The following is a 22699-nucleotide window of genomic DNA, read 5'->3' on the forward strand; positions in this document are numbered from 1 at the left end:
AAGGTATTCTACTATATTTCCAGCATTCAGGATAGGGTTTATATTGAAGTCAGTACAGCAATTGTGATTGAATGTCATCCCACTTTCCATTCAAACTGCAGCTCACCTACTTAGGCTGTAAAGTTTAAACATTGCGTGCTGCATTATAGTACACTCATGTTTGTTTAAGGATTTACTGAAAGTTGTAAGCAATTGGAAAAAAAAAATGAAATGCTTGCACAACTTGGCTCTGGCTATACAAACAGGAAGAACAGAAATCTAGTTTTGTTTGACCTTATCGTGGTCAGATCCAAATTGTTATTCAAAAAGGAAAGCTTATTTCGGTTGCACTGTAGTACAAGTCAACCTTCGTAGTATCGCTAAAAATAAACTTTTGACACGCTAACAATGTATGGTGATGCAGTACATTATATATATATATATACATTTTCATTTTTAACTATTTTTTGAGATTATAAATTGTTATTCACTATCGTGAGAAAAGCAGTGGATTAAACTTCCAACTGAAAAACAAATACATTAAAATATTCTAAATGGTTTTTGTAACTGTATTTTCAACTAAAGTAAAAATACATGCTATTTGATTCATTGTCATTGTTTATTAGTTTTATTCATTAATTGAGTGTTTAGGTGGTATACATACGTTTTAAATATCTTATTTGTATCTGTCTATGAAAAATTGCACAGATTATCGCAAATATAATTTTAACTGTCAAAATACGTCAAAAATATAAACTTGCTGTTATACAAGCTATCGCCCCTCGGTTGTGATGGTTATCAGAAATTATACTCATCAGGTTACATAATTTTGATATTTGTTTGATTTTTTTTTATTGAACAAAAGTGAAATATAAAATGAATGATACCCATTGTATCTTTGAACTTTTTGAGTCATCTCATTTGAAATCGTATTTTCTTAATTCCCAATTGTATATTTTATATAAATTTCCATTCAAATTCAAACACGCTTTTTTATGAATGGTTCAACTTTAGTGCATCAGCACATAACAAAGGAACGAGGGATCTATTAATGTTTAATTTTCTTTTGTTTTTCTTTGTTTTACCGTAAACACATAAAGGAAAGAAACGGCTCTATCGTATAGTAAAAATTTGCATAATTACTAAAAGATCTATTTGTGAACCATAAATTGATAGATTTATTATCGGTTGAGATGCTTCGCACAAAGCTTCATAATGTTCATCGGGTCAAATTCAAATACAGTTGTGCATGACATTCAACGTGATCGGTCTCTTCCACGATAAATCTAGGGTTTGTACGATTGATAATCATTTAAGTACGCTAAATTAATTTTGAAAATCCATCCTCTCATATAAAGGACTTTTTTCGTACGTTATCGTTTATCCTTTTAGAGTTAAACTCGTAATCGTGGACATTTTTAGAGTCAAACGAACATTCAAAGTTTGATGTCCTTCTCGAAGTATGATGTTTACGTTGTAACTAATCTAATCATTTTGTTTGGTTGTCTGCATCTAAAAATAAAACCAACTTATTGATTATCTTACTCAAATCTATCCTAGCACTACATTTTACATTTAAAATGTAATTAAATTGTCCAAACTCTCTTTTTTTTGCGCCTTTTAACTACAGTAGTATTAGGGAAGTCAATAATTAAGCCCGATTACAATTAAATGTATGTATATATATATATACAGTACTTCTAGGAATAGTACCTGTCTTTGACGGAGAGACTTGCTGATTAACAGATTTCAACCGAGAAAACTTGTCAAACTCATGTTATAACTTGAACATTTTAATTTTTTTAACAATTTATTAACATTTTTCTAATCGATCATACACTATTTAACTACCAATTCAACGGTCTAGTCTTTAAACAAACAGGTCGAAGTTGGTGTGAACCGCAGATGGCATAATGGCTTAACCTTTGTCCATTCTTTCCTCTATTTGTCCACTTGATTTATTGGACATTTGGATCAAATTTCTAACCAGTAGCCTTCATTATTCTGACCATTATACTGAGATAATGAAGCGAATGACTTTTTTCTTTTGACGCAAGATTCAAGCAAGATGTTGCAATTTCCTTTGAGGAGTTCATTTATACCTGGCAAGGTTAGCCAAATTAGTTATATAATTGATCCTGTTCTTTAATTATTATATAGACAAAAATGATGGTACTTACTATGGTAGAGTACTTCCTTTCCATGCTGCCTTTATTCTTCCTAGTAGTACTTCCCAGCATTTAGTAGACTGGGAATTGTTCTTATCTGGAACCCCGGTCTTTCTGTATCTATTGATAGTTAAATATTTGTAGGGGGGTTGCGGAAATTAACATTTTATGGCGCAACCCCTTTACCAGTTCTGTCAAATAAATAAATAGAATTTAAACAAATTTTAAAAAGTAAATGTCCAAACACTACAATTGTATATATATATATATATATATATTAATGTCCCATTGTCTGATAAATAAAAGGGTAAAATATACCTTTTCATGAATTTTTCAAATAAATTTTAAAATCTTTATGTCAATCACCCTTTAAGCATTTTCATACCAGTTAATTACTTTTTAGATTGGTTTATAATTATTTTTTAAGTTACTAATAACAATACTAAACTTTGTATGCAGTCCTATTTATAGTACACCTCTTAATCAAAACCTCCATAAACTGAATTTAATAACAAAATATAAATAGTGTTTTTGATAATATTTTTTTTTAATTAGTCAGTCTACACTGTCGCATCATACAAGATATTTTTAACACACCTTGATATGTTTACTATGTTATTGCCATTCACACTTCATAAAAATTCATAGGTTTTTTTTCCAATGTTATTTTGTCTAAGTGGCTTGTCTCGTTTATCAATTAGAATGCTTTAACCAACTTCATATCAAAGAACTTAAATCACTATGTGTACTTTCTTGCTTTTTAACTAATTTTTTAAGTACTTTTTACGATGCTTTACTTTTTTCAAATTTTCGTTTAAAAAGTTTTGCATGAAATCTCAAAATACACTCTAGTCCCTCTTTCGTTTTGTTTTTCCATGGTAGAAGGAAGATCAATTTCTATTAAATAAAGCTTCACTGAAATTTAATCTTGACAATAAACAGAAGAAATGATCTCACTCATATGAATCATTAGTGGCACTCGGGTATGATAATTGATCAACATGCTAGGGGTTTGGTTCGGAACTCAGGATCCTTCAGAGGAGAGGATTTTGCACCAAACATGTTTAAAAGAATCGCTTGTTTTGCTTTAATTAGGAGCACTTAAAGTAAAACTTAAATAAAAACATCCATAGACCTACTTCATAATAATGTCTACATCACTATTATTAATGAATGCAAGTAGGAATATCACATAGTTATTGAGGTGTTGTGTACATTCAAGGACAATGTCTATTATGAAGATGAAATCTAGGATTGATTGCTTAAAAGTTGCCAGTCAAACATACTATCTCTGATTGTGCATGTTTCTGATACATTAATAAACACATTATGGTGTTTATGTCAAACATAACGGTTTATGCGTTTATACATCAGCGTTACGCATGAACCATTCTCGTAAGCTCTTGCTAACGTTGCCCGTCTCCGAGGTGAGATTCTGTAATGTGTTTTGCAGAAAATATAAGTTTATCCCTTTTTATTAGAAAATACGAGAGTAGTTTTGCAATGATGAATCGCAAAGCGCACGCCAAGCATTTCTGAATGTCAAGGTGAAAGCTGTTAAGTAATTCTGATGTAGGCAAATAGATTACTAGATTAATGTATTTTATGTAATGGAAGTCTGCTTCTAGTCTCTCATTGGATTATTTTATCTATTTTCGTGTTATTGTTATGCTCGGTACTTTTTACATTGTACATCGTAAATAAATATAAATTGGAATTTCCTACGAATATAAATTTGTTAAATTAAAGTCTTTTAAATTATCATTATTAATTGTTGAATTTAATATTCATATTTTTTGTTACAAATTATATTTTTGGAAGAAAAAATATGTTTGTTAGGACAGATAAAAAACCTTTCCGTCTCAAAGTGAACTTTTTTGTAATATTCAATTAACTATTAGATTAAAGTCTTTTAAATTATTATTAATTGTTGAATTTGATATTCATATTTTTTGTTACTAATTATGTTTTTCGAAGAAAAAAATATGTTTGATAGCGCAGATAAAAAAACCTTTCTGTCTCAAATTGAACTTTGTAATATTAAATAATTTCCTTGTTATTTAAGAGGTTTGGATTCATCACCTGTCAAAAGTTGTCAAGAGAAAGTAAAACAATGAGGTCACCCAATAGTACATCAAAAGGGTCGTACCAAATCTTATCAAATGTATCATTTCAAGTTCAATTCAGATTTTATAAAAAAAAAAATGTAATTCATTAATCATCGGTCAATTTTAGTATTAATTTCAAAGTTCTCTTCTTTTTTTTTTGTTTAAGTTCTGTTAGGAAAGTAGTGATTCTGTATCCTGTATGAAATGTATCGAAACCAGTGATATAATTGGCAAAATAACTACTCGCCATATATTGTAGTTGTTGTCTTATGACTACACATGCTTAGATTGTTTTTATTAGAATTGTTAGTGATATTTCAAAATTTAGTACGATTATATTTCAAATTCATGCCTATACCTGTGCTTTAAAATTCAACATAAAAAGTAAATTATTTATGAACAAAATACCAGATAGATGCCAACTTTTGGCATGTATATAAAGGGAAGCCATGTCAGTACCTTAGTCATACTTGATTTTTTAAAATAAAATTGTTGTTGACAAATTTATTCTCCTGTGGCGTTTTGACCTGGTACAAAAGGTCCATGTTTTAATTACTTACTGTCATCGTGTTTTTATTTAATATAATTTTGTTTTGAAATCTTTACATGAATTAAAACAATACATATTGACAGATGACAATTGTAATTGCCACCAAATAAATTTGACGTTTGTCATAAAAATTTGTCATGAATCATTTACATGTTTGCGACTTGTTTATGTAAGGGAGGTTTTTTTTTAGTTTTTGAACTTGAATTTTGAAGTATTTTTTGTAAAAGATTATGATAAATCAACTGCTGAATTTTTAAAATATCTGTCAAAAAAACTTTGCAATAATGTTCATGTCACAAGAGGGCAGTATACTTTTTCTTGCAATAAACATTTTTCCACCAATACACACAGAAGAATTAAGAAAACTAGATTATTTCATATCATTTATTTATTCAACGTCAAAAATGTCCTGGGACCCCAACAGCAACAAAGTCACCATATGATAATACGTCTGGGGCCTCAGAATAACTTAACTACATAAAATTATTTATCAATATACAAAATACATTTAAAAGCATATAAAACTGGTTTTGACACTGTGTAATGATAACAAATTAAGTTTATCTTAGGAGGAGATTCTATCCCTCTTTCTAACAAATGTCTTTTATACATTTTATAAAAAAGTACTTCCAGTGATTATTGTTTTGTTGCTCATAAATAGTTTCATTTAGTAAATTATGTTTTCTTGTTTTTTTTTCCAACATTTTCTGTTTTGTTTCTGGGCCACACTGAATTTTGTGAGTGCCACCGATTCAAAGGTATTAAATGATAAAAAAAATAAAGTACAGAAATATTACTTTAGTGCAGTGTTCACAATCACAATGAATACGTTGTAGTAAAAAAAAAACTCTGTACCACTAAATGTCATAATCATTCAGTTAATTTGTTTTTCTCAACAACTTTTCCCAAATGATTTTAAATGACCTGTCTAAAACTTGAACATTCTTGCAATCTACATTTTGATTGCTTTTCATAGTCGTTTACTTTGCGCAGCAGCGCTATAACGCGCTAATAAGGATTACCAGTCTCCTGCCAATGTCGTAACTGACGCGAACTTGCAATCTCTCATCTATTTTAATTGTATATTGCTTCAATTTTATGAGTTAGTCATTGTATAAAATTTTCTAGATCGCCGTACTCCGATCCTTAGAGAAAATAAGTTTAACCCTTAACTTAATTTTATTTGAAATAATAGTTCTTAAATTGTTTTTGAACCAATGTCAATAGAAACGCTATCAACTAAGTCAATATTTTCCTTTTAAGCGATATACTAAATTGGGGCGCCATCTACCCAGCTACCCCTAAGGGATTAGTGTCATTGTCGTTGATAATCTGGTCGTTCACCCCCTTCCTAAGATAGGAATACCTCTATCCATCCAAATTGGGTCAATGGTTGAATAACCTCAAGTTTATATAGTCGCTGAATATTAGATTTTCTGTTTTATTTCTCAGTAGACATTATATAATTCCAAAATGTGTGTTTACACAGTGCAGATTTTCAAGGTCATCGTAATGTCATTGATGTTATTGTTTAATAGCGCCTTCACATAATAAAACGTTTGTTCTGCGTTAATAAAACTTCCTAATAATGTTGTTATCTTTTTTAATTTCTATTTACTATCTTTTATATTGCTGTATATTAATTATATTTAGAAAATTATAATTTTTCATATAATATTTGGAATTTCTTATAAATACTATAGAGGGAGACAAACATATCCACAATTTTATATATTTTTAGATAATAATAATTTATTCATATAACTATAGTATAGTTTATAGTTAATGAATATTTTGTTTTTAACGCTGTATACTACTACTATGGCGATTGATGTACTGAAGATTTAAATTCATTGAAAATTCTGTATTGCAGTCTACTGCATTGTAATTATGTCAAGACATGGTCAAGGTTATAAATACATTATCAATAGAGCTGCTATGGTGTTTACTATAATTGCACCTATTTGGTACATTTGTTATGTTTTTATACAACATAAAATGTGGTAATTAAACCTCAAGTACTCAAACATTATGGTCAAATAATTTACCACATAGTTTTTAAAGAACTATTTTTGTTGATTGATGCCATTGATTAAATGAACGTTAGGTTTTGTTTTGTGTGTTATTTAAAAAGCATATTAAAGAGTAAGTATAGTTAGTTGAAATTCCTATGTTTAATGATAATATAAAAAACGAGCGGATAAAAGAAAACGGACTCCAAAAAAAGCCTTTCATACATCTTGTTTTTAAATTTTTTATTACTATACTAAGTATATAGGATTTATTTATAGTTGTTGAATGAATCATTTATGCCTCAAAGAATTAGCCTTGCTGTTTTGTTTTCTTCTGTTTGTTTTTATTCAGTCGCCTTGAGTTGACTGTTATCGTTTTTTTCGGCTATTGTATACCAATCTCTCTGCTTCCTTTTTAAATCGGAAGTGGTTTTCAGCGCACGAAAGGAACTAGATTGTTGGTCTTAACAGTTCTGTGAATTGAATTATCTGTGAATTAATTTTTGATTTTAGATACGTAGAATTATTACCATCTTCCATATGTTATCAATCATATATTAATCATCTACAGTATAAACTATATTAATGACATTTGTGGTCTTAACAGCCATTTCAGAAATAATTTATAACTCTGTTCACACCACATTGGAACATCCATCCCCTGGTTCCTTTATATATTTTTATTTCATGTCAATTTGTTGGTCTTATATTGGCAGCAATGTGTATTGTTTTTTTTTATATTTTACTTTATACTGCTCATTTTAATATCTAAATAAATCCTTTTTATTATGGTGTTTGCTTTTCCCATTTATACAATGGTGCTTACCCAGTCAGAAATGTTTAGTGTAAAGGGTAGTTAGGGATATGAACTGCTAAGGACAAGGTTGGTCTATTCCACTTTTATAATAGGGGTTTAAGATATGGGCTGAAATTATGTGCAAATATTTTGATTATAATGCTTATAAATACCATAAATGTTTTACATGTCTCCCTCTCATCTGTTTCTGCTGAAAAAATCAAAATAATCGATTTTTTCCAGTCACCGCAAACCACAAAAATAATCGCGTTGCAATTGAAAATTGCTACGACTTTAATCGGTTATTCAGGTAATCGGTTTTTAAAATCACGTCATCATTCCCCCACAGCGCATTCAAGTTATGAAAGGCCGATGAGAGTTGGTTTGTTTACATCCTATCGCTGCCTAAAACTCTCACATGTAGGATTAAAAATTACTCTTACGTAAAGCTATATTATTTGTAAAACAAACATCTAGGCCTACTGTACTACCGTACCACATACAACAGAATAATGATGTTATATTAATAAAGACACGTCGGCGAGAAAAGTTTGTTTCGCCGTTCGTTGGTTCTACCTTCGGCCTGCTAGGCCTATAGGCTATATATTTCTACCGAAACAAGTCAACAGACAACAGGCCTAAAAAAGGACATGTAAAACATCGTTAGCCTGGACTGGTGGGATGTAACGGTGTACTTGTAACACAGAATCTTGGAGTCTCTCGGTATAATTCTCCCCCACAAAATAATAAAAATCAAATGTTTAACATTTGATTGTTATTCGGTCCACATCGCTGATCGTCGTCGATCGCGCAAATAAACAGCATGCTTTGTGAAATGAGTTTGCCATACTCTAGAGGTCAAAGTGGGGTCAATAATCGCTATTTGTGTTGCAGCTCAAAACTGCTCCGCAATAATCGGTTAAAACAAGAAATAATCGATTAAAACACGCAATGGATTGAGTGTTTTTAATCGGTTATTTTATTTTGCGCCGTTTCTGCTGCCCAAAAATAATCGATTAAAAAAATAAACGGTTAATAATCGATTATTTCTGCTCTGCAGAAACAGGCCCATAGAACAGAAACTGTTTATTAAAACCAATGAAACACTTTCACAACATTTTTCTTCATCTTTTATAAGCATTTAGTATTTATTTCACAATTATTTTTAATATTAATAACAAACTAGACATGAAACTCGTCACTTTGACGAGTTAGTTATCCGCACCACGACAAACGCCACGTGCACGTCATACGTTGGAATATTGCACACAGATAAAGATTATGGCATTATGACAAGAACTGAAGAATATGACATGCTGTTAGTGCTGAATTTTGTGTCATATAGTATATACATGCAAACAGTATAAGCTGTATACATATTACATACAGTGTAGAATAGGTGAAATTACGGGACCCGCCATTTATTCCAATTTTTAACATGGCGACGGTATCAAAATGAAACACTTAGATAGCAATTTCAGAAGGAAATTATCTCAGGAACAACATATTAACGTGTAGAAGAAATTTGAATACGTAAAATATAGATGCGCACCCTTTTAAATGTGATGAACTATTACGCAAAATATGAAAATACGACTTTTTTTATTCAACTGGCCATATGATGACGTCACAACATCCGATTGGCAAAATGTTTACATGAATTCGTATCTACAATCCAATAGCTTCCAGAAAACGTTTTAATCGTGATTATCACATTTTATTCTTACGAGCTATTACAGATTAAAATTTACTGTAAAGATGAAATTAATGACCCACGTAATTAAAATTTTTAGGCATGATGACGTCATAAAAATTAAAATATTTTTATCTCATGCTAAAGAAAGTTGATTGACCTACACAATATATAAATGTAGGAGAAAAAGGAATACAGATAAGCGCGATGCGCTCCATTGAATGTGATGAGCAATAACGAAAGAGACAAAAATCCTATATTTTACATTCGTGTGGCCATACGATGACGTCACAATGTTTTTTTAGCCTTATTGATGCATGATCCGATATCTACAACTCATCAACTTCTAGATTTTGTAATAAAAATAAACGGTTAACGGTTTACTTTAGAAACTATGACTGTTTAAAAAAAGACATAATTTTGACGATTTTTTAAGCTTTTTCATAAAAAACGCGCACGAATTGTCTAATTCAACGTGTTCGTATGGCGTTATTTAAACTGGAAAAGGTCTAAATTGTTTTCAAAATCACTGGGAAAGGCTTGAAAAATATAATTCAAGAGAAAAAAATATGTTTTTAACGCTATGTGCGCACCGCGCGCATAAAAAATTGCGCGCCCGTGGGAATTTTTGACATGCTCAAAATGACAAGAAACGCGTAAAAAGTTGATTAGAAATTAATTTTGCGCATTTTGAAATTTTAAATGCGCGTGCGCGCGTAACTTCTTGTCAAACATGCCATTTTTAATCCGTAGAAAGTTTGCCCCTGATATGACTTAAATTTTGTCAAAGTGTCAATACTAAATGACTTTTGGTTTTTAATCTATGATCAATCATTGAAATTCATAAAATTGCGCATAAGTCACGTTGCGCAACTATGACGTCATTCAAAAATAGGAGGTGCACAACTTCACGTAAATGCCCATATGTTGTCAAAGTTATGAAATGTTATGTTTACACATTTTAGAGGAACACGACTCACAAAAAGGAAGGAAGGAAAGAAGAATAATACAGAAAAAAAATATTGATCTCATACAATTACAAGGAGTTATCCGCTTGGTATACCAAGCGGATAACTAAATAGCCAATTAAAAATAACAATTGAATTATCGGCTCCTAAAAAATTCTGACCTTAGTAAAAGAAGACCTATATATTTTAATAGTTGTGTAAATTTTGCTGTGAGGTTATTTTATCATTTTTGTATTGATACATAAATAAATATTGTACATTATCAAAGTTTTGATTTAAATATATTATTATTAGGTTGATATAATTGACTTTTAATGTTGTGCTATTTCTACAAAAAAAATTTTTAGAAACAAACAATTTTTATCTAAAGCATCATTCCATTTGTTTTCAATTTTATGTAACAATTTTATTCAATTACTCAAATAACACTAATTGCATACCGATGTATTCTTTTAACTCAATACATATGTTACTAATAACAGTTTTATGCATCCTAAAAACTTTCACATTTTTTTTGAAACTTAAAAAACTTTAATCATATTTACAACTGGGGCATAAAGTGACTATACACTGTGTAAGAATGCCTAATATTAGTTTGAGGTGAATGCCCGCTCGGTCGTTGAACTTCACCACATGCGGGGTGAATTTCTATACTATTAAAAGTAGTACAGATTTATAATGTACCTGTTCTGATCACATGACTATACATCCTGGTCATATAAAATCATAAAACTGACACAATAATATTGACTTTAGACATGTCATACTAAATATGGATAGTGATCTCATTAATATTCATGAATATATAAACAAACCCACATACATGTGGGACAGTATGTACAAAGTATAAACAGTTAAAGATTGAACAATCAATAATGTGAAAGGTATAACAAATAAAATCTTCTTCAGTCAACAAAATCATTCAAGTACAGAAAATAAATGTAGGAAGAACCAGAATGAAAATGAAGAATGCAGCTTGTATTTCTTTTAAATTTGATTTTAAAAAAAGAAGTACAATTCAGTAAAGGAAATAATAATAAAGAGATGATGATAAAAGATGCTAAAGCTCTGTCTACACTATCAAACTTTATGTGACAAAACAATATGATGTGCCCATATATGGACATGATGATGTCGTATCACTACCATATTTGGGCATATCACTACCATATTTGGACACATCAAACTAATTTGATAGTGTAAACAGAGCTTAATATTGAAATAGTTTTTCATTGAAATGCAACAACTTCCAGTTAAACTATTCCCCCTGTGTAGTTCCTTGAATGCTACATTGCAGACTGGTGTGTCACTGTTTTTATTAGCTGACTGTTTGAAATAATTTAAAACAGTCGCTGTTCAATCTATAAGCATGATTGTAATTATATCTCTTCCTTATTTTAATGATCTATTTCTACTACCACAAAATGATAACTATCAATAATTGGTTACCGGTAATCTGTTATTTTGGGGCTGTAGAAATGGGTGTTGAATGGCAAATAATATCCTATTATAAAAGCTGTGTTTTACCTTGTTAAAAATAAATTTACTTATCATGATTTTGAAGTACATTTGTGTAATGAAAATGTATATATATAATTATTAACTACTCTTAAGCTCTGTCTACACAAACTACAGTAGTTTGACCCAAAAAAATGTGATGTGCCCAAATATGGTAGTGATATGTCCAAATATGACATCATCTTGTCCATATATGGGCACATCACATTTTGTTGTCACATAAAGTTTGATAGTGTAGACAGGGCTTTAGTTAGTTTTCATTTCACCAGCATATTAACCAGGTAGCCCCTTCTCTTCCTGATAAAAGGTAGTGCACATTTGTAACAGTTAGTATGACCTTTGAGTTCAACAGTAATTACACTTTGACAACTTGACATTGTTTATTGATATTTTATTTGATGTCCAGTTAACATAAATTGGTCTCTCAATAAAGAAATCCATTTGCTATTGCTATCTTCTGATTGCCAATGCAATGTTGAAGTAGGTTATTTTACAGCTGATCATAACCCGGACACCATTTAATTTATTCAATCATATATTATATAATAATGGTCTGGTATAATAATGGTTCATAATCTTTATTATCAGATTGAGTATTGACCTGGATTATTTTGTTTGTTTATTTTCGACATGACGCTTATGAGTTGACAAAAACGAGAGACCAATCAGTCTGCAAACCCATTCATATTCAACCTATGTATCATACGACACTTGAATTGTTTTGTTGCTAATTAATAAATATTATGCATGGATGCGTCTTGCTAATTTTATGACAGTCATAGCACATATTAACAATACTAGTTACTACTTGATTCAGGATATTTTAAAATGTGTTCATATCTGATAGGGCGACAGATAGTGTGGGTACCAAAGCTTATAAGGGTGGGTGGCGTGTTAAGCCGTTAATATTTTATTGTTAAAATTAGTAAACAAACAATTCAACTTTAATACACAATCCATTTCCACAAATAATCATTATTGTTAGAATATGTCATGGCATATCAGTGGCGTAACGCATAGTTCAAAGGCCCCTGATTTAACCCTCCAATGCTTCAGCTCTGGGTTTAGCCAGTGAGTGCTCATAGCCATTACGCCACTGTGGCGTATGGCAGTTATCTCTTAGAGGATTTGCAACTGTTTATGATTTTTTAATTTATTACTGAATCTAATACAATACAGATTGAACATTTGAATAATTTGTAAGCATTTTGCGTTCCCCAATATCCCAAAATCTTGGATCTGCCACTGGGTATACAAAAGTTCTTGAATCTGACGAACAAAAGTAAGTTACTATTTTTAACCGTTTAAGTCTGTTATAAATACACTATATGCTAGGTAGTTTTACATGCAGTAATCATTTTATAATAAGAAGATTGATAGTTGTAATTGCCATGCACATACGTTAGTAATTGTTATAGGATTAAATACAAACAAGCCGAGCATTAGCTACCACCTACACAAAATGACTACCCACCTAATGTAAAAATCATTTCTTTAGGCCCATATTTTGTGATGTTAAGTAGAAATATTTAGGGTTCGAAATTGCGTATAATGTTTGGCTACTTTTCAGTATTCATTTTGTAAAAAATCATGTTTTTCCTCTAAAATGATAATTTTTTATTGACATTTAATGTATTGTTATGCTACTTGAAGATTTTATTTAGATAGGATTGTAAGTAAAAAGTAATTAAGTAATTAAGTAAATTTATTGTCATTTGTAAAAATATAAAAACATTTACGTTGAAATGAATTGATTTGATATTTCCATATTCTCCAAAGTTATATACTTATAAAGTAACTTAATATTTTTAATCTATATAAAACAGGTTTGTACTATTCTAGAAAAAGGGGTGCCTAAAAAACCAACTAAGTATTATCTTTACTATCACTGAGGATGTCACCTTAATTTTACCCCTAATACATTATTAGTTGGTGAACTTGTAAACTTTCCCAGCCAAACTGGCCTCTTAGGGGAAACGTGATTGGCCAGGTTCATGATGTTCGATAGATTTTTAGTTGGTTAGCTTCCTCTTTTGGAGGCCTATGCTCAGTTGTATCTAGCTGATCAGGCAGTGTCAAGTTAGTGTCAATGCCCTTATGTGACCTTTTGCAGTATTAGTTCTATGGCTGAACGCTACACACATCGAGCACATCTTGAAACAACAACTATTGTCTTTATTAACTTATCATGGGACAGACATTGAACACAACTACTACGAGTAAGTTAAGCATTTTTGTTTGATTTTAACTGTTTCTTGTTGGTTAATCATATAAACATAAGTATGATTGTATTGCTAAACGTTTCTTTAGGCCTAGGCTAGGCCTGTTGTTGTGTTTGTTGACAAAGTACAGGTTGAGGTTAGTTATGGTGTTTATTCTTTATACACTTCAACAGGTAGGATTGACTATCCTACTGTACAACAGTCCAGCCCAATTATAGTGAATGTTATTGCTAATGCTGGCAATACATTTATCATTTATATTTAACTATAGTATGTTATAATTACTTATGATACTAGAAGAGCCAGTAGTTAATAGGTGAATCTTTCGATTTTGTGTTCAATGAAAACATTCAGTTATTTTAACATAGCAACCATAAACAAATTTCCATTTGAAGGCTCTACTATTTTGAATGTTTAATGTTTTCTAATACAGGAAGTCTATTTTAATTTTTTTGTCCGTATTAAATGATAATATATTTTAATAATTTCACATTTTGATATAAATAGTAGATTTATTAGTACACTTTCTTGCCATATTGGCTAATGTAGCAATTATTAAATAATGTTCTCATTTGAATAAAATATTCATCAATCATGTTTCATTAAATTTAATAAAACTAATAACAAAACATATTTTATTCTGATTAATATTTCTTATTGATTTCACACTTTTAATGTCGCTTTCTGTAAAAATTCATATTCATTATTATCGGTGAACATACACTTCATTCAATATTTATTGATTTTGAACATTCACACGATTCTGAGTCATCAGTATAGAATGCTAAGTGATCTTGTTTTATAGTACAATAAACCCTGTGATTTTAGGAAAGTCTTGTATAATATAATTTAGTATATTCAATATATTCTACTACAGTATGTTGTTTAATGTCATGAATTCATCACAACACCGTGCAGTACACGACATCGTGTCATGGTTTTAATGACATAAAGCCAACACTCCAATAAATAAAATATGTGATGTTGTTTTTTGATTGTAGTATTTCTAAAATATTTTTTACTTTTCAAATTAAAGAATGTATAAAATTAATTGTGAAATAAACATCTTCATTGTTGGAATTTAATATCACAGCATATATTATGTAATCATTGAAAACTAAATGGTGGTAATAAAAGTCTTGTGATGAGATATAACTATGGAAGGACATGATGGCATGTATGTCCAACATTACATTAATAAATCTTAATCAGTAAGGCTGTTGGATTGTTCATTACAATATCAATATCTTCTTTTTTTTTCAATGATAAATACACAGTTTATTATACTGCTCTTGGTTACATTCCAGCATGTACAGTGCAGAAAGGTCTATAAGTTCAATTCTAACAAACACGAATAAATTACAGCAGCTGCTATGATTTTCCTGTGAACTGGCGTCTTTTCATTTGAATGCAATGTTTCTACATCAACTGCTACAAGGGACTTTTGGGCTTAACCCTTGCATCGACCCTGTTCCCTTAGCAACCGTTTCCTATCTAATTGCAAGCACCTTGTAATGTTGACCACACTGTTTCCCTTTTTAATGGCAGAAGAATTATTTTCCAATGATTCACATTTTTTTTGGTGATTTTTTTTGTTGATGAAATGTTTATAGAAATTATAATTCTACAGTTACTGATAACATCTAGTAGTAGTGTCTATATAGTCATCAAGTCCAAACTCCAAACCATGTATGTTGTTTTCTCATGCTAATTATTTCATTAATTTTATACTGAGTTTATAATATTGTAATATCAAAAACAATGGCAATAATAATAATATTCTATTTATGCTATATATAATGATGGGTAGACTAAATGCAAGCGAAAATGTTTTAGTCTCAACGATTATAAGCAACGTCTTAGTTAATTCGAAGATGCTCTCCAGGTGGAATGCCATCCTGAGATGAGTAGTAGTATTTTGTCTTGTTTATTTTATTTCATTCATGTAATTTTTACTTTCTATGGACCAGAGGTTCCGAAATAAAAGATTGAATGAATGAATGAATACAAAATTACAGAAATTGGAGTTAAAATAAGTGCCTACGTAGCTGAATGATGCATAAAAATATTTTTAAGCACCCAAGACCGGAAGATCCTCAAATTTAGTAAGATAAAAAGCACCACCAGATTGGCATTTCACATAGAATTCACATAACATTCTTTCAGATATCTGAAAGGCCTGTACAAAGTCCCAAATGATTGGCATATATGATATACATTTCCAGGTCTGGCTTCTGAAACCACACTAGATGGACAGTCATTTCATTTAAACTTTTTTATGGAATGATTAACCAAGTTATTCGGGGACATCTCCGAATCTTGTTATCCGGGACGTCTCTATGAACTTTGTTTTTACGGGGACGTCTCTAAAACTTCCAAGTTTCGTAAATACGCACATTAGGAATAGTGCAAGCTTTACACTGCCCTCATCCTCATGCTCTCTGTGTATGTTATTCTTTCATAATTGTTGAAATACCATAGTTAGAATACAAATTGGGAATTATATCAAAAGGTATTGAATAAAATGTATAAATCGGAAAAAACAGTAACTTGCCAATAGCAGTTTTATTTAGATTATTACCAAAAGGCCAAATTTAAATTGTGTTTTACAAACAAAATTCCTATAGGAAGTTGTTAGGAAGTGGAGGAAGAACGTATTTGACCTGGTATATATGCCTCATTTCACCTGATTGGTTAAAAAAATACAGTTTAAAGATTGTAGATAAAGTTATAATATACAATATAACTTAGAAATATTCACCTTACTATGAATGTATACTACAGTATTAAGAGGGGTGAACAGGGTCACCCAACCTAAGTTTGACCTGATCTGTTTATAACCCGCTATTAACCGTTTAATGCTAACCTGCGATTAAGGTGTTTGACTTATTAATCCTATGTTTAAAATGTTGTCATACCCTTCAAGGCCTTGCACCAAATCGCCTTTAATATTTTTTTGTTTTAGGCCTGAGTATCACATCACATACTCTATTACGACATGTTTATCGAGGTGTTTAAATTGTTGTTTTCTACGGAAACACAAATAAGTTGATTGAATATCTGTACTTTAAGATGACCAATTTATTATCATTAATGTTTTATATTTAGATGTTCTTTTGATGGGATAATCTACATAAACTAATCCTTTAAGATTAACATTAATACTGATAAAAAGCCAGTTATTCTTGAAGTTTTTTTTCTGTTTTTGGATTAATAACTTTCTTATTTTACATAGAAACACTTCATCTGGTAAACTACAAAATAGGATAACATTACATTTACAGATGTTGAATTTCACAAATGAGTCTATTTTGGCCATTCAATTAAGAAATATTAACAAATGTATTACTGTATATCCTCGGGTATAATCCCACTTCGTGTTTCAAACCCCCTACTTCACAAACAGGCATATCCCCAGGTATAGTCCCATTATTAACTTTTGGTCTGGATGTAGGCCTCTCTCTAGCCAGTTCATATGAGTTTTTACAAGAAATGCTTACCGATCATTTTTTTTCCTGAACCAAGGTTTCCCTGGTTAAATAGTCCCACCCCCCAAAGACGGCCCAATTTTGTGTTCTAGGTGGGTGTGATTGTACCAGAGGATATTTGTTTAGTTGTTCATTATTTCCATAAGATACATACAACCAAAAGATTTTAATGTGAAAAGTCAATTTATACAAAAGATGCAGATACCACCATACTAATTTGGATTCCTAAATCTAGTTTGGATGTTGGGCTTACCCTATACCTGCCTACAAAGATCACTTTACTACACAAGGTTTAGACAATAATGTAGGTTCATGTTTAGTTAAGCCTAACAAAATGCTATACGCATTTTCTTAAAAGGTTTTACTAGCAAAATGCCATACTCTTTTTCATAAAAATGTTTAGCCTAGCAAAATGCCATACGCTTTTTCATAAAAATGTTTAGCCTAGCAAAATGCCATACGCTTTTTCATAAAAATATGGCACATAAGATACTTTCTTCAATCTTTCTCATCTTTTCTCCTCGCCTCATTATCCGCCTCTTATAACCAGGTTTGTTAAATTTGTCTTCAAATACATCATGTATGACATGATCTATGCAACAATTCACATGTTTTAACAACACATTTTAACATTTATAAGATAATTGCGTCAAACAAACCACAACCTTACTGAAACAGGCTAGGCCTAATCCAGCTGAAATCTGTTTGTCTTTTTAGATGCTGTTTTAATGCTAATAATATCCATCTTAAATCAACCATGATCAAGTCTCCTCTTAGAAATCTACTTAACAGCGTCATTCTACGTCCATCATTTGCGTATTGATTGATTAATTCTTAATTAACAGATTTACCTTAATCGTCCGTTCAGAGCTATTTCCATTTAACTTGGTTTTTAAGTAAATGGACATAACATTTTTTTTTTTATATTTTATAATGTAATTATTTGTTTTAAGCATTATGATTCTACTTTATTGTTAAACATTTTTTATAATAAATTGAAAAAGACATTAAGCTCTGTCTACACTATCAACTAGTTTGACAACAAAAGTATGATGCGCCCAAATATGGTAGTGATATACCAAAATATGGTAGTGATATGACATCATCATTTTTTTGTCACATAAAGTTTGATAGTGTAGTCATATAGCTTAAGGTTGTTTCACATGGATGGATGATTGTTTATATAATAATAAATTATCCACATAGATTATTCCTTATACATTACTAATATTATTAATGGGCTGATGCCAGGGCAGTCCAAGTCCATTTTCGTGTTCAAATCATCAATGCTTAATAGTATTGATATTACATACAGTAGTTATATTTACTTTAGGAGGTAGTGCTATGTATAAAAAAACTCGCACACACTCACTCCTATTATAAGCACCCCACGTTTGTTGATATCTTTTCTTCAACTTGCTATATAATACTGTACAATGTTCCAATCACGTTCAATGAACTATACGTCTATTTGAGGTCCCATTCATGCATTGATAATACTGGTATAGAAAAGCTAGGCAGGGTCTACCAAGTAGCGCATACTCAATTACCCAGACACAATAATGCAGTGAAACAGCCCCACATTTTACCTTGCGACTTTAGTGTGATTTCTCACACCTGATGCATGAACCATTCAGAAACAAATGGCAAGTTATTATGTACATAATGATCTGCTGGTTACAATTAGTATTATTTTCTATTCTTTTTAAAATAATGTGATGAAATTTGTATACCAGTTTAGTTTAATAGTTAAGTAAAGTTGGTTTTCATTTAAATACATTGTGTTGAAATCAGTTATCAGAATAGAACAATCAAAATTTCATATTGTATGCATTTGTTCAAACATTCTAAATTATGTACTCCATACATTCATTCGTCTATTCATTTGTTTATTCATTAATTTCAATATTTCATTTTATTCATCTCGCCACTCGCTATCGTATTTTCAATTTATTTTTTTTTTTAGTATTTTTATATAACATTTTTCTTATTTTTTCCTAAACTTATTTTTCCTGAGTAAAGTACAAGGACATATATTTGATGACCTCGTGTCTGTGCATTTATGACATTCTATTAATTGATGTAACATTTTTCATTGCGATTGTACTAATTTGATTACGATGTATCAATGTAAGGTGTACCTCTTCCTGTAATATCATGAATCTGCGGGTATGTCGTAATTGAAAAAGCGGACGGTACTTTAATCTGGTTATACGCGATTCGATCCGATTACCAGACTGTCTGTTAATCCTGTACGAGCGTTATCAAGGAATTTGATTAAAATAATTCTTGGATATTTTTGTACTATTATGATAGTATTTGAGATTTATCTGTACTGTATTTTGTATTGGAACGTTGGGTACAAATGTTTGTCTTGTAAGAGATTATTCAATGTTGGCTTTTATACTCTTTTATTCAGGCTTTATCCTAGTATCTTAAAGGTCCAGTCCAAGTACAAGTATACCCACATTGTCACAGCTTCTTTGTTCCTCTGTTCCTTGAATGTACCCCTGCCCCTTTAATGTTCCCCCTCCCACACATATTTAGATGAAATCGCGTCTAGACGAGCACTTTTGTTAATTATCATGCCACCTAGGCCAAGGGTATTTAGTGGTTAAGTTTACTCTCAATCTTACATATAGTTGGCTGTAGTTAGAGTTTTCTAGCTAAATGTAGAATTATGGATAATATCCAAATATTATGTAAAATGTATGGAAAACTTTCCCAAAACCTACAGCGCTTTTCCCAAAAGTATTGTATTTGCTAATTTGTCGAATGTTATGAAATAGTTGGATCTTCAGTGGTAAATGATTAATTTTATCAAGCTAATTAGTATTCCAAATATTATTTTTATATTGAAATCAAAACATATTTTACGTTTGCTTCTCTATTATGTGTCTATTTATAAGAGAATAAATCGATATACTAACAATATTCCCAATGGATTAGCATAGGTTTGATGTTGACAATGCTAGGCTGCAGTGGAATGATGTGATTTTAACCAATGTTTCAAACCAGCTGCCTTACCAGTGAACTTATCACCACACTGTAGCCACCAGAGGAATTAAAATACTCACCAATAGTACTTATTAGATTCTCTCGACGTTATCAATCTGAATCGTCTAAAGAAATCATTCAGGTAGAAAATCGTAATGAAATTGAGGCCCGTGTGTTATCGACGCAGCAATTTATTAATCGAAAGTGCTGTGAACCGGGTCAAAAAAGTAGACCGCAAGAAGGCTAAGATAACAGCACCACCTCTGCCCATGTTGAGACGAAAACATTAGATGATAAATGTATTGATTATCTGTTCTTATTCCAGTCATCTGCGTGTAATTAAACTGGTTTAATTTAATAATTATTAAAACTGGTAATGGCTTTTTATAATCATTGTATAATTGTCTATGTAGTAAGTAATTAATATGCTAAGCAAACCACTTAAAAATCATTGGTTCCATCTGGAAAAATGTGTTACCTGAAGGAGATCGTGTATAACTAGATGACTGTAATCGATAGAATAAAAATGTTCAGGCATATATTTCAAAAACAATATTTTCTTAACAAAAATATTGTCAACATATTTTATTTATAATGTTTGATGGAAAAAAAAGAGGAAAAAAAACTTTCTTCATCTCTTTCTACGAATGTTCGACATTAATACTGTAATAACTCATGACTCTAGTAGAGAAAACAATCCGAAAATAAGATGATTAAAAAATAAGTTTGTTAAAGATTGCTGTCTGGCTCCTAGAGCATGATGGGAATGATTAATCAAGATAACCGAGACAGCTGACAACACAGTGGCAGCGTTCAAAACCTGCTGATTCACAACACAACAAATTAATGAAATCTCCAAACACATGTTGTTACTGCACAAATAAGTGTTGATCCTATAGAAGGCATGGGACATCCCATTTCGTTGTTCGCTGTCCTCTCCACGGAGTGAATTAATCGGGTAGTGAGCTATCGCTACCATCACAGTGAAGCACCCTAATCAGGTGGTGAGATGACACTGTTTGTACTAATTGATTTATCGAGATGGATTGAATTTACCATACATCAGACAGCATGTTGGATAATAGTTTAATACTCTATGTGAATCATGCAGCATGTTTTATAATAATAGTTGATGTCCAGTATTTAAGTTTCATTTCGATGGAATTTATACAATTGATCGCGGAATGTATAATCGATCTATATTTACCAGAATTACAGTTGATCCATTTTAACTTAACCTAATGTGCAAACTGAATGGAGAGAAATTAAACAAAATATATTTTAATTGTAAATAGATAAAAATCACAGTATATCAGGGATATTTTAATTAATTAATATTATTTTTTCACCTCCCTGCTAACAAGCCCTGATGATGGGTTATGGCCGAATGTGACATACATTTGATTTGTTTGTTTATAACTTAATTTCTTTTTATTACAATTAAAAAATAATAATTTTGTTGATTAATAATTACATTAGAAAGTGTTATATTTTCTATTGTATTGAACAATAAACATTATTTTGTAGCTAATACATGAATACATTAAAGTTCAAGTAAAGTTTAAGACATAATCATTGTCTAAATCTTTCAATCAATTTATGTTCTTGTAAAGTTACAATAACCGATCTCTGATATATCTACTTGATCAAAATTAGTAGCCTAGTATATACTAGTATTAGTAGCTGTAAGTATGTGAACCTGTATGTTACTACACTAGCAATGATAAGAATAGCTTACCACCATAGGAATAATGAATGTTACAGTAATGTAGAACCTGTTCTGTCCCTCTGAACCAATCAGATCCAATCTTTTAGCCAAGTTAGTGATCACATCATTTGCATAATAGATAGATTTTCCTGATGTTGTTTATGAAGAATCAGTTACAAGGTCCTTAGGGTATTCTAGACAGTTGGCATACTTTTTTTTATAAACCAACAAGGGGTATATAAAACCCATCGAGGCTTGTGATTGTTGGTACCAAACAGACAAGGGTAATAGATTTTTTTTTGAGGAGATACAACTATGTTGAAAGCCAGTATGTTACCGAGTTTTCAGAGTTGGGCATCTAAATGTGAGTGGACCGGTGTTTAAGAATTTTATTGGTGCAGAATGTTGTCTGCAGTTGGTGGTAACCATTTTTCTTTTTATACCAATTCCATTAGGCATACTTCAGAGACTTAGAAACACCCTAGACATTGG

General features: G+C 30.8%; 2 protein-coding genes across 5 annotated transcripts in view; one reads left to right on the forward strand and one right to left on the reverse strand.

Annotated features, from left to right (window-relative positions):
- The window catches only part of LOC144839070 (oxysterols receptor LXR-alpha-like), a 79275-nt gene that overhangs the window by 44720 nt on the left and 11856 nt on the right, over window positions 1-22699 (forward strand). The window contains exon 1 of one of the 4 annotated variants that reach the window (XM_078694423.1): window positions 13879-14011. The exons of the other annotated variants lie outside the window; for them this stretch is intronic. Within the exon in view, the coding sequence (XP_078550549.1) occupies window positions 13981-14011 (31 nt within the window). The 5' untranslated portion in view covers window positions 13879-13980. Of the gene's footprint in view, window positions 1-13878; window positions 14012-22699 lie in introns of those variants that run through there. 4 annotated transcript variants of the gene reach the window in all.
- LOC144839116 (serine/threonine-protein kinase 33-like) overlaps window positions 14768-22699 on the reverse strand; it is a 241960-nt gene continuing 234028 nt past the window's right edge. Inside the window, exon 12 of the transcript XR_013611733.1 lies at window positions 14768-14777. The gene's annotated coding sequence lies outside the window, so the exon portion shown is untranslated. The remainder of the gene's footprint in view (window positions 14778-22699) is intronic.

The sequence above is a fragment of the Antedon bifida genome, chromosome 1, assembly GCF_963402885.1.
Source record: "Antedon bifida chromosome 1, ecAntBifi1.1, whole genome shotgun sequence".
Taxonomy (NCBI): Eukaryota; Metazoa; Echinodermata; class Crinoidea; order Comatulida; family Antedonidae; genus Antedon; species Antedon bifida.